The sequence below is a fragment of the Genypterus blacodes genome, unplaced genomic scaffold (genome assembly GCF_046128005.1).
Source record: "Genypterus blacodes isolate CSIRO-AG114 ecotype Tasmania unplaced genomic scaffold, CSIRO-AGI_Gbla_v1 ptg000022l_1, whole genome shotgun sequence".
Lineage (NCBI taxonomy): Eukaryota > Metazoa > Chordata > Actinopteri > Ophidiiformes > Ophidiidae > Genypterus > Genypterus blacodes.
This window is the reverse complement of record NW_027466835.1, coordinates 106,869-120,835: the sequence shown is the minus strand read 5'-3', so window position 1 is coordinate 120,835 and position 13,967 is coordinate 106,869. Positions and strand designations below refer to the sequence as shown.

Genomic DNA, 13,967 nt, shown 5'->3' with positions numbered 1-13,967 from the left:
TTAAGCAAAAAGCATCTATAAAGTGACACAATTATGATTAAAGTAAGAAATACGATGAGGAAATATTGTAATATCGTGGTACCTAGAATCATTTGGAGGGAATGTCTTAAATTAGGCCACAACAATGTCACCAAATATACACGCTTCTTATTGGACTTAATAATAATCAGAAACGAATGTTGACTCTCGGCTTATTATTCAACAAATACCGAACCAAATATTTAAAAGTAAATCAATACGTTGCACATTTTCTCTTGTTTTTGTACTGATCTCAGTAAATAAAACACTGCATTCCGCATTTCTTCACAAAGGAGACGTTTCCAAATGAAGGAGGAATGCAGTTGGTTTGCAGTACAACAAGAGGGTCGTGGGTTCAAATCCAGCTTACCAACTTCCAACTCGGGCCTTCCTGTGTGGAGAGTCCATGCATTACTTAATTGGAAACTCTTAATTGCCAGAGTGTGTGCTGTGTCTGCCTGTCTGTCTGTGTCTCATCACCATGTCGTTCCCCTTTTCGGTCACTAGGGAGAGACTGTGAACTAAGAACCAAGCCGCTGTTGCCACACTCAGCGTCCCGCGCTAGTCGGACTGTTGACAGCCGCAGTTGAGAGTCCGCAGCGCGCCGCCATCCTCACACCGGCCCGGGATGGAGACAGACGCCTCCGGAGCGGACCCATCCCGCCTCCTCAACGGGGTCGCGGGCGGCTTGCTGTACGGGGAGTTCACGGACACCCTGAACGACGCGGTCCGGTACTCGGTGAGTTTGACGGAGAGCGCCCTGACCATCCAGAAGATCTCCTCCTCACCCAGCCGGACGAAGGTGGTCTTCAACTTGAGCGACTGTATCGGCTGCCGGGCGTACAGAGGAGCGGACGGCGCGGATGTCGGAGCCTACTTTACGGCGTATTTCTACCCGTTGAGGAGGCACTGGATGAGCGCCGGTGTCGCCCGCCAGAGAGTGGAGCAATGCTTTCGGGTCGCGCTGGTCCAGGACCCGGCGACCAACCTCCAGGAGGCAGAGAAGTGGGCTTACGCCATCAGAGACGCGTCCGCACGGCAGGCGCCCAGGCGAGAAGGTGAGCACTTTATAAAGATGACAACTTCTACCATCTAATCACCAAACATCACAGGAACACCACAGGCCTTATGTCCTAACAGGAGTGGGAATATGAATGGAATATATCAGGGAATAACAATCTAACAGCAGGAAGAACACACTGATCCCTTGAGTTTGGTTTGACTCGGTACAAATCTGGTAAGGGGAGAGTTGGAAGAGTGAGAAAGAGAGGGAATAAGGAAGTAGCCTAAGTAGTCTAACTTGCATCTCAGGAAGCCGGCATTCAGGTGCAGCAGAGAGGATCCAGTGGAAACCTGCTCTACCTGCCGCCAAAGGTGAGCCACCTCCCTGTTCCAGCTGGGACATTCAAGTATCTCATGTGAGCGCTGCCTATCAGAGCAAACAAGCCTTTGTGGGGGGAGAGCAGCACACACACACACACACACACACACACACACACACACACACACACACACACACACACACACAATGGTCACAGTGATCACTTAAGCAGTTAGATGTTGTGTGGATCTTCTGACAGCTCAGTGTGTAGCTGCTGCCTCGGCCTCATTATCTCTGCTCTGTAAAGCCACCGCTGAGAATTTATTGTCGATGGGTAGAAATTCACATCTAAACCTCTCATGTTTAGGCTTTCTGCAGCAGATGTGTCTAATTAGGGTCTCATCGCCGTGTCGTCCTCACTTTCAATCAAATACAGGCTGCCCACAAGTTCCCTTTGTCTTCCGATCTCATTAGCTTTGTCAGGAATTTCCACAAATACAGTGTGAAATGTGTTTATGCAGCAAATCAACCATCCCAGCGCTCATATGGGAGGAAGTGGTGGTGATATGTGATGAAGAGACAAGGCGGCTCAGATCCCAGAAGCTGACGGAGAGAGTTTGTGTTAGTATTTACACAAGATGACTCCACTCACACCAACATGAGAGAAGAGAGAAAGACAGAGAAGGAGAGAGAGAGAGGGGGGGAGAGAGAGAGAGAGAGGGAAACAGTTCCCTCTGTGTGTGATGAAGAATTCCCATCCTTCCTCTGGTCCGCTGCCAGCAGGAGTTTGTGTTTCAGCTCTAATGCCAGGCAGGCAGATGGGAACCTGAGAGGCAGCCGGGTAGCCCAGTCACCATGCTCTTACTGGACGCATCAAACCATCCAGACTGGGAGGATCTGAACAGTCCCAGCAGACAAATCGATGAACCAGCGATCCATAGCAAATCTGAAACAGCACCGGCACAGATTTTTCAACTTGTGCCTGGTGCTACGACATCATTATCTACGGGAAAGGATGATGGATTCTCGCTGGTTTGTTGGTCAGTTTGCAGGATTACTCAAACCAATTACATTTGGGAGCTGATCCAGGATTTATAAAGATGTGTTTCGTATAACTGAGAGATGGAGTGTTTCAATATTCACACTCATTTAGACATCAGCTCTTCTGGCAGTGCGGTTGGAAAGGTTCGGACTGAGAGAGGATCAGCAGTACGACGGTTTGAGTGTGAAGACGTCAAAGTGTTGAGTGTGTAACCTGCTCCCTCTCAGTGTCTCCTGCTTCTTTAATTCAGTCGGAGCCTTCCAATATGTAGTTAAAACAGTCTCGCTGGGTTTATATCCTCCCAGCGCTGGAATGAATGAGCTGTAAATAATGAAGTGAATGCATTGTGATACAGTCCTGTGAATGCTCAGGCTCTGCCCTTTCCCCTCATGCTTAGAAGTTACACAATAAGATTGCACGCAAAGGACTGAGATGATGTTAACTTGTTGTGACGGTTACGACATGGTGGCTGCCTGTGAGAACCGTGCTCGTGCTTAGGGGCTGGAACCTTCTCTCATTCCTCAGGTCATTGTGTAAATTGACAGGAGGTGAATTCTAGAATTTATGAGAGAGAATCCAGGGAGGAAAGAACGCATATTTAAAGAATAAATATGAGCGATAACAAAACTGTGTTCAGTTTTGGGGGCACCCCGTGTGTGTTTCAACCTTCCTTGCTACAGGAGATAAGTCGCCAACCTTTGACCCTCAGTCACTGTCTGGAGCCTTGGCCCTCCGCTCTGTGTGACGCAGGGCTGTGATGGCTTGTCAGCGCTCACAGCCTGGTGATGCCTGAGTGGGCAGTGGCGGTCATACACTCCCCCCCTCCCTCTTATCTACCAAACACACAACTCCTTTCCGCTCCGTTCCGTTCCGTTCCTGTGGAATGCTGCTTGTTTGCAGATATGTCAGTTCTAAACGTGGCAGCTTTCACCTGCAGATATCTACACTCGTGCAGCTGATATGTTCATTCCATGAGTTTTCCTCAGTAGTGTCATGGTTTCTATCTCCACCTGTGCTGCAGCTCAGTAATACAGGAAACTGCACAGCCACTTCCCTTGGTGGCAAATGAAAGATGAGCTCACAACTTCACACATTCAAGTCTATGTGTCACCTCTCTACACGTGCGTGCGTGTGCATGCGTGTGTGTGTGTGTGTGCCGACTTTGAAACCGTGAAACACACTCAACTGAGTTCAGAGTTTGCTTGCCAGTCGGCTCTCAGTGTGAGATGAGCAACATCTGCAAATACAGACAGATTTCAAACACACCTCATTTCCATCACTTACCTGGAACACACACACACACACACACACAGAAACACACACACACACACACACACAACAACCCACACACAATATCCAGGGCGAGGTCGTTGTTATAAGAGACGCCTTGAAAAATGATCTGTCCGTTGACCTTTATGATCAGTGAGGATTATAGGGATGTGTTTATGTTCATCATGTCATGTTTGCTCCTGAGGTGAGAAAGTGAATCTAAGTTGACACTCAGATGTTCTGGACTGATAAGAGAGGAAAGTCATTATCTTCTAGATTTTGATCTGCACCATAATGGTCAGAATAGTGATTGAGAGAGAGTTTTTCAGTTTGTTTATTCAGCGCTATTTTCATTTTGTAATCAGCAATAATTGAAGGACAAACCGCTCAGGTTATTGTGACACCATGTGTGAAACTTATCAGCTGCGTCCTTTCTACGCACAATAAGCTCTCATATTACACAACCTGAAGGCAGACAACTTACTTCTGTAGTCTTCCTTGCATGGCGATGTGATGCTACACCCAGTAATTCAACACCTGTAATGAGCACCTGTAAGGTCAGTCCAAGGTCATCACGTAAACAAAACACAAAAGACACCAAATACATTTCCATAAAATGCATAGACATTCCATTTTCATTCTCTTTATCTTACTGACTTCCCTATGTATCCTCACACCTGTGGTATCTTTGCTATGTTGCTAATGTTTGTGTACTTCTGGGTGTTTCATGCGTTGCTGAATTCCATCTCCAGAGGACGATCTGTGTTTGTTTTTGGGGAAGCAGGACTTCATCTCCAGTATCCAGAACTCTTTCCACAGACAAAAGCCTGCTTCCAGTGTTGTAGCAGATATTCTGGAAGTGCAGAGAGAACCTTTTGTGTGTGCAAAGCCACATTGTAGTCTGATACAAGCAGACAACAATAGTAACCCAGGGCGGGTGAATAGAGAGAAACAGAGTTTGCCATGTGCCCGTGTGTTTTCACACTCACTGCTCATTTCTCCTGGCAAGTTCACACCTCTCTCACTGAGATATTTTGGTACCTCTGCCAGTTCCAGACACAGGCTGAACGAGCCAGAGGGGGGGCGGTGCCAGCACAGGTTACACGGTGAGAGATGGAGGCTCTTGGTGGTGTCAAGGACAGGAAACCTAGAATACGGCTATGAGTGTGTGAGAAGGGGCCAGAAGGTGGATTTAAGCCACATTATGCCCGATTTCTCACCTGAATGCATCCCAGCAAGCATGGGTGGGGAAAAATGAGCTAAATGTGCTGGAAAAAGTGCATTTAAAATATATAAGCGATATCAAAGGACACCATTTCTATCCAATTTAGCAGAATATGATGTATGCAATATTAATAATAATAATAATGCAGTGAAATGTTGATCAAAGCTGGTGGGATCATCACAAAGTGCTCTACAATAACCAGGTTTGAGTTATGCTATTGATCCACAAAAACATGACGTCATTCCTTGTGACCGTGTGAGGTCGGACTCAGTTAATGTTTTCCCCCCGAGCACGCCCATTCAATCAACAATGACTCTGCAGAATGGCTGAAAAATCTTTACATCTCTGCATGTATCTGTGGTTAAAGCAGCATTGTTATATGGTCAACTGATATGTTATGCAATAAACATTCAGTACACACGACTAGACCAACCTGCCTTACCCGCTATCATGTATATACTGTATATTAATAAGAATGTCATGTTTTAAAGTCCAAAGAGTAGCATGTTGTGGTTTTAATTCAGTTACTTTACATTGTAATCGAGCCATTTGTTAAAGATACAATCTGTGATCCAAATGTAAACAAAAAGGTTTCCACTCTGGGTCGCCCACCTGCTGTCCTACACTAAGTACACACACACGGCAGGGATTCGGTAGCAGGATGGTGACAGACAGTTGGTATTAAAGCTCCCAGGTGGCTTGGCAAGTGGCAACCTGCTGCTGAAGTGTCTTTGAGCAGGACGAACCATGTTTCATTGCTTTTGGCAGTTTGTATTCTAGACACAGGAGAAGGAAAGCACTCTATTAAGCATCATGTTGAATGCTCTCAAAGCCTGACAGCAGCTCAAATATGTGGAAGTTTAACCTCTCTCTCCTTCTCCCTCTCCCTCTGCCTCTCTCTCTCTCAGGTGTGTTGTACTCGGAGGTGCGTCGGCCCTGCAGAGTCATGGTGCTGGTGAACCCTCACAGTGGGCGTTGCCAGGCGCTCCAGCTCTTTACTGGCCACCTACAGGGCATGCTCACAGAGGCCGATGTACCATACACACTCGTCATCACAGGTCAGTAGATGCACACACACACACACACACACACACACACAGCTCCCCATATGCTCAGTTTGCTGTTGAAAAGTGGAAAAAGACAGCAAATATGGAATAAGAGGAGCTATTTGTGCATTTACTGGACGTGTACATATTCATTTATGCATATCAGTGTTCGGACTATAAATAAGAACAATTCAATGCGTCAGTCTGCTTAAAGGGATGTAATGGTGCTGTAGGTGAGTGTGTAACAGCATCAGTGCCTGCTGTTATGACACATCATTAGAGTGAAATGTAATCCAGGAATAGTTTGGGTAAACATCATTAAAACACGCTTTTAGAAATGCGGCTTTCAGTTTGACTTCAGTATAAGATTGAGTGTAAAATGATGTTGCACAGGGGTTCTCAAACTGTGATGCATGGACCATCTGTGACACTTGGTGGTGTGCCAGGTAAAGGTTTCTACAGAGAATCAGAACATGAGGAGACTCTGTGACGTTGTGCTGCTGCTCCTTCCGCATGTTGTTTTGTTGTTTTGTTTTCAGTTAGAGCTTCGTTACCCAATCATACATTTCATTCAGAGAGCTAAATGTGAAGGGCGAATATGAAGCCCACTCAGTGTCCTGCAGACAGTCCAGTCCAGGTTTGCATGTTAGATGTCGGAAGTAAAGGAAATGGAAGCACCAGCAGGCTCAGAGTGCCGAGTCAGCTGTTTCACTGCGTCCTCTTGGTTCTGATTGTCAGCACGGCTCTGCATCACCGCCTTCAGCCACCCCAGGGACTCATCTCCTTCCTCTGTGCTCACCCTGTCCCACCCCACACACACACACACACATACACCCCTCCCCACGCGCTTGGGGAGGGGTGTATGTGTGTGTGTGTGTGTGTGTGGGGTGGGACAGGGTGGGCACAGAGGAAGGAGATGAGTTTTATCCTCCTTTTCCTTTCAGTTCTATCCTCGATCAATATTTCAGCCGAAGCGTAACTGTACTACCTTCACCATGACAGCGCATCAATACATTCTAAATTCCTCGCTGTCTGGTCGTCTCTTTCCCTCGTCTCTCGCTCTAACTTCCACACACACACACACACACACACACACACACACACACACACACACACACACACACACACACACACCGTGGCACTGGGGAGTCTCAGCTGGCAGTGACTGTGAGTTTTGCTGCTGGAGGGATGAGCCCACTGAGACCCCCTGCAGAGGCGCTGCCAATAATACTCAACAAACAAGCTGCAGATTAACCGGAGCTCACACACACACACACACACACACACGCACACACACATGCAAATACAGAGTGAGTGGCAGATGTTTGCAGAGTGGCTAAGCTGCCTTGGTGCTGTGGAGTCGTGGACGGGCTAATGTGATCTGTCTGGCCCGATAAGGGGAAATTGAATCTCTTTCCTCCCTGATCCCACCCTGGAGGACGCACATCTCTCTCTCTCTCTCGCTCTCTTTTTGCCCTTGCACTTATTTTTGTTCACTTTGTCCCATAAATATAATTTCTGGCACCTTCTGTATCAGCTGCTAGGTAAAGTAAATCCTTCACCCTGTCCTGCACCTGATTACCTCATGATAAAGGTTCTTAAGCCCAAATATGCGGAATGTCCTTTACAATTTTAGTTAAGAACAATTTTGTATAGTTTCCCAAAAGTGTGTCCTAAGTGTGGGTCTCCTCTTACGTGTTGTGTTGTTGTTTTTGTGCGCAGAGCATCGGAACCACGCACGGGAGCTGGTGAGGACGGCCGACCTCTCTCAGTGGGACGCCTTGGTCACCATGTCTGGAGACGGGCTGCTGTTTGAGGTGTGTGTGTGTGTGTGTGTGTGTGTGTGTGTGTGTGTGGATAAGAGCTAAATATTGATTGTACTCAGAGGCAGCAATTAGACTTTAAGTTAAAGACTCTTACACCTGTGATTTGTTGCCTTGTTCTCTTCTTTGCTGTTGAAGCAGATTTCCTCCTATGAAGTCACTTGTTGGAGCACATACAACTTTTATACCGATCCCGCTCATCAATCGATCCTAATTTTAGTGGATTAAGAAGAAGAAATTGACCAAAACATGTTTTAAAGTCAAATCACATTTTAAATTCCTGGATCCCCCCTCGGCTCTGGAGTCACACCAACATATATCTTGGTGGAATCTTCCCTTCCACTAAGATTAGACAAACTGTTTGCCTACTTTTCAAACAACAACAAACCAACAGATGAACCTCTGTGAGCTGCAACCAAATACCAAAGGTCACACACAAGAGTTGCTTTCTGTTTAGGACCTTGGGACTGATTGTGGGTTTTTGTGGTTGTCCTTCTTCATTCAGGTGATAAATGGTCTAATGGAGAGAGAGGACTGGCAGGAGGCCATGCAGACCCCTCTGGGTATTCTACCAGGTGGCTCAGGCAACGCCCTGGCTGCTTCCATCCACTACTACTCACAGTGAGTCGGCTCATTAATGACTCATTTAAATGCATGGACTGAAAGAGATGACCGGAGAAAAATCTTCCTCAACCTAAAAAATATCTCTCAGGTGATTGATTTCCTTCCCGAGGCTGCAATTAGTCCAAAGGTTGAGCTCGGAGTGGCGGAGGAACAGTCTGAGTCTGTGCTGCGTGAGGTCAGATCAGGCTGCTGATAGTGAGAACTCTCTCTTTAGAGACTCAGCACATTATGACTGAAAGTAGTTCAGAGTGCAGCTGTGGCCGCTGTGACCCACTTGGCTGTTGTTGAGTTTTAGCGCCCTCTGCTGGACCTAAGCACTGTGCACCTGCAGGCCAAGACTCTCTTGATGCTGTATCTTAGACGGAGAGGACAGATGATCTTGTACTCGTTGTAACATCTGACTGTGATTGCGTTTCAGGTCGGCCCCGGCACGGAGCGAGGAGCTGCTCCTCAGCTGCGGCTTCATGCTGTGTAAGGGTCTCGTCGGCTCCCTGGACCTGGTGTCTGTCCACCTGCCGTCCAAGCAGCGCCTCTTCTCCTTCCTCTCCCTGGCCTGGGGTTTTGTGGCAGACATCGACATCGAGAGCGAGAAGTACCGCCACGCTGGTGCCATCCGCTTCCTGCTGGGCACCCTGGTCCGCCTGGCCTCCCTCCGGGTGTACCAGGGCAGGCTGGCGTACCTGCCGGCAAAGGAGGCGCCCAGATCTCTCCGGGGGAGCGTCAAAGCCAACCCTCCTCCCTCCACACCTCAGCATACCTCCCTCTGCTCCTCCCTCCCCTGCCAGCTCATCCCCAACACCTCGCCAAACCACAATTCTCACCACAATCACGGCAGCACGAACTCAAACCACAACACCGTCACCAACACGTCCAATAATGCCATCACCACCATGAGGCCTGAGACCCTGAGCAACAGCAACACCCAAGAACCACTGGACTCCTTGCTTCCCAGTCTGGACCAGCCTGTCCCAGACAGTTGGACGGTGGTGAAAGAGGAGGACTTTGTCTTGGTGCTAGCTATCTACCAGTCCCACCTGGCCGAGGGCTTCTGGACGGCCCCCGGTGCGTTGGCGGACGACGGGTTGATCCACCTCCTCTACGTGACAGCAGGGATCTCCCGCCCGGCCCTCCTGCGTCTGTTCCTGGCCATGGAGAAGGGAGCCCACCTGGCATATGGCTGCCCTCACCTGGTATACAAGAAAGTGAAGGCCCTGCGTCTGGAGCCCTCCTCCCCACAGGGCATGATCACAGTGGACGGGGAGATGGTGGAGTACGGACCGGTTCAGGCTCAGATCCACCCAGGGTTGGCTAGACTCATATGTGGATGAACCTGATTGATGCGTCACGATCCATCCTTCCTAATTCCGGCCATACGATTTGAAACAACAGGAAAAGTTTGGGTTTTTTATACTTTGAATTCTTTTTATATGCTGTGTTTTCAGAAGTGCCAAAGACGTTGAATCAGCCTTTGGAAATTCATCTATTTTTCTACAGAGACGACTATTTTTGTGGACCCTCCAGTCCTCTTTGTCTCCGTGTCTGATTCAGGGTCAAAGCCATGGATGGTTGTTCTTGCTGCTGGCTGGTCCTAGCTTAACGCCCTAGTCTACTTCAAAACAGTACAGAGTGACAGAACAGGGATACTTGGAGTAAATGTAGCAACTCGTGACGCAACCAGCCATGTAATAGTTGGATTATTAGAGAGAAGTGTCTGCAGTTCACCTTTGGGAGCCAGAAATGGAGCCCCAATGGCCACAGCAAGAAGTGATGATTCAGGGTCGTTGAGGTTACAGCTGAGCCCTTTTCTGAGCTCCAGGGTGACAGCGCTCTGATCTTTCCTCATTTCATCTGCCCTCATCTTTGGAAGTATACCAGGGCCTTATGTGTGTGTGTGTGCATGTGTGTGTATGCATGTGTGCCTTGATATGCCCGTGCTGCGGTTCAAAGCTGCATTGCCGTGGCCGTTGGCGGCTCCATGCGTTCGGCTGTCAGACCTGATCGCCGTGACACACAGAAAGAGAAGTACACACCCCCGTCCCCGTCCCTCCCTGTCCCATGAGTCTCCAGCAGGCAGCCTGGATGAGGCTCGGCCCCCCTCCCCCCTCCCTCCCTTGTCCATCTGTAAACCAGGGTATCAGACGTCCTCTTGGGCTTCTCACTCCTCTGCTGAGGACGATGACAGACGAGCTGCTTTAGAAACAAAACCTTCCAACTTCAAAATCGAATCAGATCTAGTCACGCCACGTTACAGCAGCCTGGGGAAATGAGAACACCAAACCTCACAAAACCTTACTTGTGTGAAAAACCTGAGCTGGAAATGCACAAAATGCTCAAGCGGCATGCTGAAACCCGGGAAGCTGAGGTTACACACCTCCCATCCACTTCCTGTCCCGTCCCTTTCTCCCACCCTGCTTCATCTACAAACATCCTCAACCATCCTCACACACACACACACACACACTTTGCTCACTAACACACACCAGTTCTCTCACTTTCTCTCCACCGACCCCCCCACCCCCCACCCCCATCACTGCTTATGCACAGCTCCTTGCATGCACACACACACACACACACACATTTCCTTTGCATCTCTGCAGCACTTAGTGAGGGGGAGGGGGATGAGGATGCTGCTGTGCATATGATCCCCCTCTCCTCTCGCCATTTCAAGATTGTACTCGCTGCCCCGCCAAGGTTAATGAGCCGTCAGCACCTAATGTGTCCTTATTATTAACTTTCACGTCTGAATGCAAAAGCTCTTTAAATAGATGCTTCTGTTTTTTAATTGTGGAAATGCTTTGAAGTGAGTTCAGAAGCTCACGTGCCTCGGTGCAGATTGAGATTTAACCCAAGCACCAGTCACCAGTGTGAGCCAGAGGGAGTCAAAGTGCTTCGCTTCGCCATGTGGCCTTTTCACACGTCATCGCCGTGGTGATGAGCATTAGTGCACTGGAGCAGTGAGGAGTGCAAATGTTAGCATTATCATCTTTCCATCCACACTCTCTCTCTCTCTCTCACTCTCTCACACACACACACACACACACCCTGCCTATCACTAGTTCCTTTCAGGTCATGACTGTTTCACCTGCAGGTACAAAACAGCCAGCGGATTGACTGACCTTAATAATCTTATAGTGATAATAAACAGTATAATGTAATCTTAAATGTCAGCAGAACAAAGGGGACCATAGCAATGTTGATGCAGCGGTTAAAGAGTAACTCAGCTCCTAAAGGTCATGTGATGATGTGCTGTAAGTGCAAAGAAGAATGTTAAGACACTAATGGTGTTCAAAGAAATGCTGATGATCGAGGTTTTGATCAATACACTTCTGTCACACTGAGTGCAATAGAATCAATCAGATGAGCCGATGGCAAAACTCTTTACGCACGGATCTCTCTCTCTCGCTCTCTCTCTCTCTCTCTCTGTGCTGGGTTTTATGGGATTCTTCAAGGCTTCACGTGGGAGGAGCTTAAATGCCCTTTAACTCCATATCACGCACACATCCATGGATTAAGCTTTAATGTACTTGAACTTTTCATATTTTCATTGCTGTGCCGATTCCTGCCTTTAACTTTATTTTTTTTTTTACATCTCTAACCTGATCATGATGTCACTACTGTATCCTCAGCCACGTGACGCAGGTGCTTTTAAATGCATTCTCATGTTGTGTATGCTGCACTCCCGAGCTTGGAGTGGCAGCTGACCACATGCACTGTTCAGTAATAATGTATGACTGCAGTGAGGGCGCCCTCTGCTGGTCATATCAAGTCACCATATGGGAGAGCGACGACTCAATAGATTGAAGTTGTTGCTCCTGGAAATCCACTTAAAATGATTTATGTTCTTCACTATTTAAAGGCACAATAATGAAAGTAATTTATTGACACATTTAATCATCATTTTTTATTTGTTCTTTAATTAATTTTCCCAGTAGGACACTGACGACACCGATGCAGAATGTTTTAACTCACCTCACCTTACCTGTTTTTGATCGGACATCACTTTCTACTGAGAAAACCTCATTAAATTCTAAACCCATTCAATTTTGATGTATTAATAAAGAAATAGATCATATAGATACTAGATACTTGCATATGAATACAGCTGCAAATAATCAATAATCTATGTTATGATGTAGGAGTGGTCACACTCCTGTTAACCTGTGGTACTGTTAAACTGTTGGGGCTACACTGGTTTATTTGGTGGACTAACAATATTTTTTGATACATAAATACTGATATTTGTCATTGCTGTTATGACATTTTTTTATTATAAATGATTGATTCCTGTGTGTCACAGAGATGAATCTATATTTTTCCAGGGTTACATTTTGTAAGAATCGAAAAGTAAAATACTGTAAGCGATGCTTGAATCTGAATAAATACAACATTTTGGACGGGTTTGTGCCTTCTGTGGACACTGCATTCACTTTTTAGCACCTTTTCAACAACATGGTATGTCTTAATTTAGAGTCAAATATTCATTAAATGTGCAATGTATAGAAGTAACGCTCTGATGATCAATGATGACTGCATATTGAACTATCAACTACAGACTCCATGCACTCCAAATGCAAATGCTACATACCTTTTATCTGATTACTTGCAAATTCATGATAGAACAACATTGGGTTGTCAAAAAAATGTGCAAATGACAGTAGGTCTACCTGTAATTCACAACTATGGCCTGTTGGTGTCACTAGTTTGCTGCAATTTAATGGAATTCCCATGCAATAAAACTGCTGTTTTAGCATTTCACAGAAAAGAGACAATACATTGTTGTCTCAGTTCTTCATTTCATAAAAACAGTTTTCCATGTATATATATTACACATGTGAGATTCTCAATACTCAAGTTCTCATCGGAATGTCTACGGCCCCTTCAGTCTCCAAGAGTCATCCAAAGCCAGAGTGGCAGGAATGACTAGCAGTGAAACATAACAAGTATAAGAAGGTTGAATTTGACAGCGCGCGCGCACACACACACACACACCCCTCTATGTCACAGCATATCGTTTTTATTTTATCTGCACCTCGTTCTTATATACTGCATATAAAATATATATAACACCCATTCCACCCAACACAAAATCTATAAATAATAAAAATAAAACAAAATATATAACATATACAAAGTGTACAATTTGTTACAGTATTTCACTCCACAACATAATAATGTGTAAAACTTATAGAAACGCATTCATAAAGAAGAGAATCTACCCACGTAATAACACATGTGCTCACCTGAAAACATGACAGAAGTATGTTGTCTTTGATGGCAGCGTGGTCACTGAACAGGTTAAACATTCACACACACACACACACACACGCCTCTAAATCATTACATGAACCAGCTCACCTGTGAGAGAACTGGCTATGTATGCCCTAAAGCAGCACGAGCTGACGTAATACTTTTTTCAACGAAAACTCCATTGCCGTAAATGACAGCAGTGATAATAACGGAATGTCTTCAAAGCTGGGTTTCATATACACGCGCTAAAGTTGTAGTTTATTTTGGAAAACGGACGTTGTCACTTGGGTATCCTCAAGCTAACTTCTCAATAATAATAATAATAATAATAATAATAATAATAATAATAATA

At 46.3% G+C, this 13,967-nt stretch overlaps 1 protein-coding gene across 2 annotated transcripts; it reads left to right on the top strand.

The window, feature by feature from the left end:
* Positions 1 to 601: 601 nt before the first annotated feature.
* LOC142992299 (sphingosine kinase 1-like) lies at positions 602 to 12,748 on the top strand. Of its 2 annotated transcripts, XR_012961024.1 has the most exons (6): positions 602 to 1,076; positions 5,784 to 5,933; positions 7,644 to 7,738; positions 8,250 to 8,365; positions 8,787 to 10,663; positions 10,704 to 12,748. XR_012961024.1 is itself a non-coding variant. In XM_076142665.1 (5 exons), exons 1-5 carry the CDS (start codon positions 647 to 649, stop codon positions 9,694 to 9,696), a joined length of 1,701 nt encoding a protein of 566 aa, XP_075998780.1. In that variant the 5' UTR covers positions 602 to 646; the 3' UTR covers positions 9,697 to 12,748. The 2 variants fall into 2 exon arrangements, 1 of the variants encoding a protein (XP_075998780.1); XM_076142665.1 differs by having other exon boundaries at positions 8,787 to 12,748.
* Positions 12,749 to 13,967: the final 1,219 nt, after the last annotated feature.

Coding starts and splice junctions, on each gene's coding strand:
- LOC142992299 (XM_076142665.1), top strand. CDS start 647: ATGGAGACAGACGCCTCCGGAGCGGACCCATCCCGCCTCCTCAACGGG. Junction 5,934..7,643: donor ATACACACTCGTCATCACAG/GTCAGTAGATGC, acceptor TTTTGTGCGCAG/AGCATCGGAACCACGCACGG. Junction 8,366..8,786: donor TCCATCCACTACTACTCACA/GTGAGTCGGCTC, acceptor ATTGCGTTTCAG/GTCGGCCCCGGCACGGAGCG.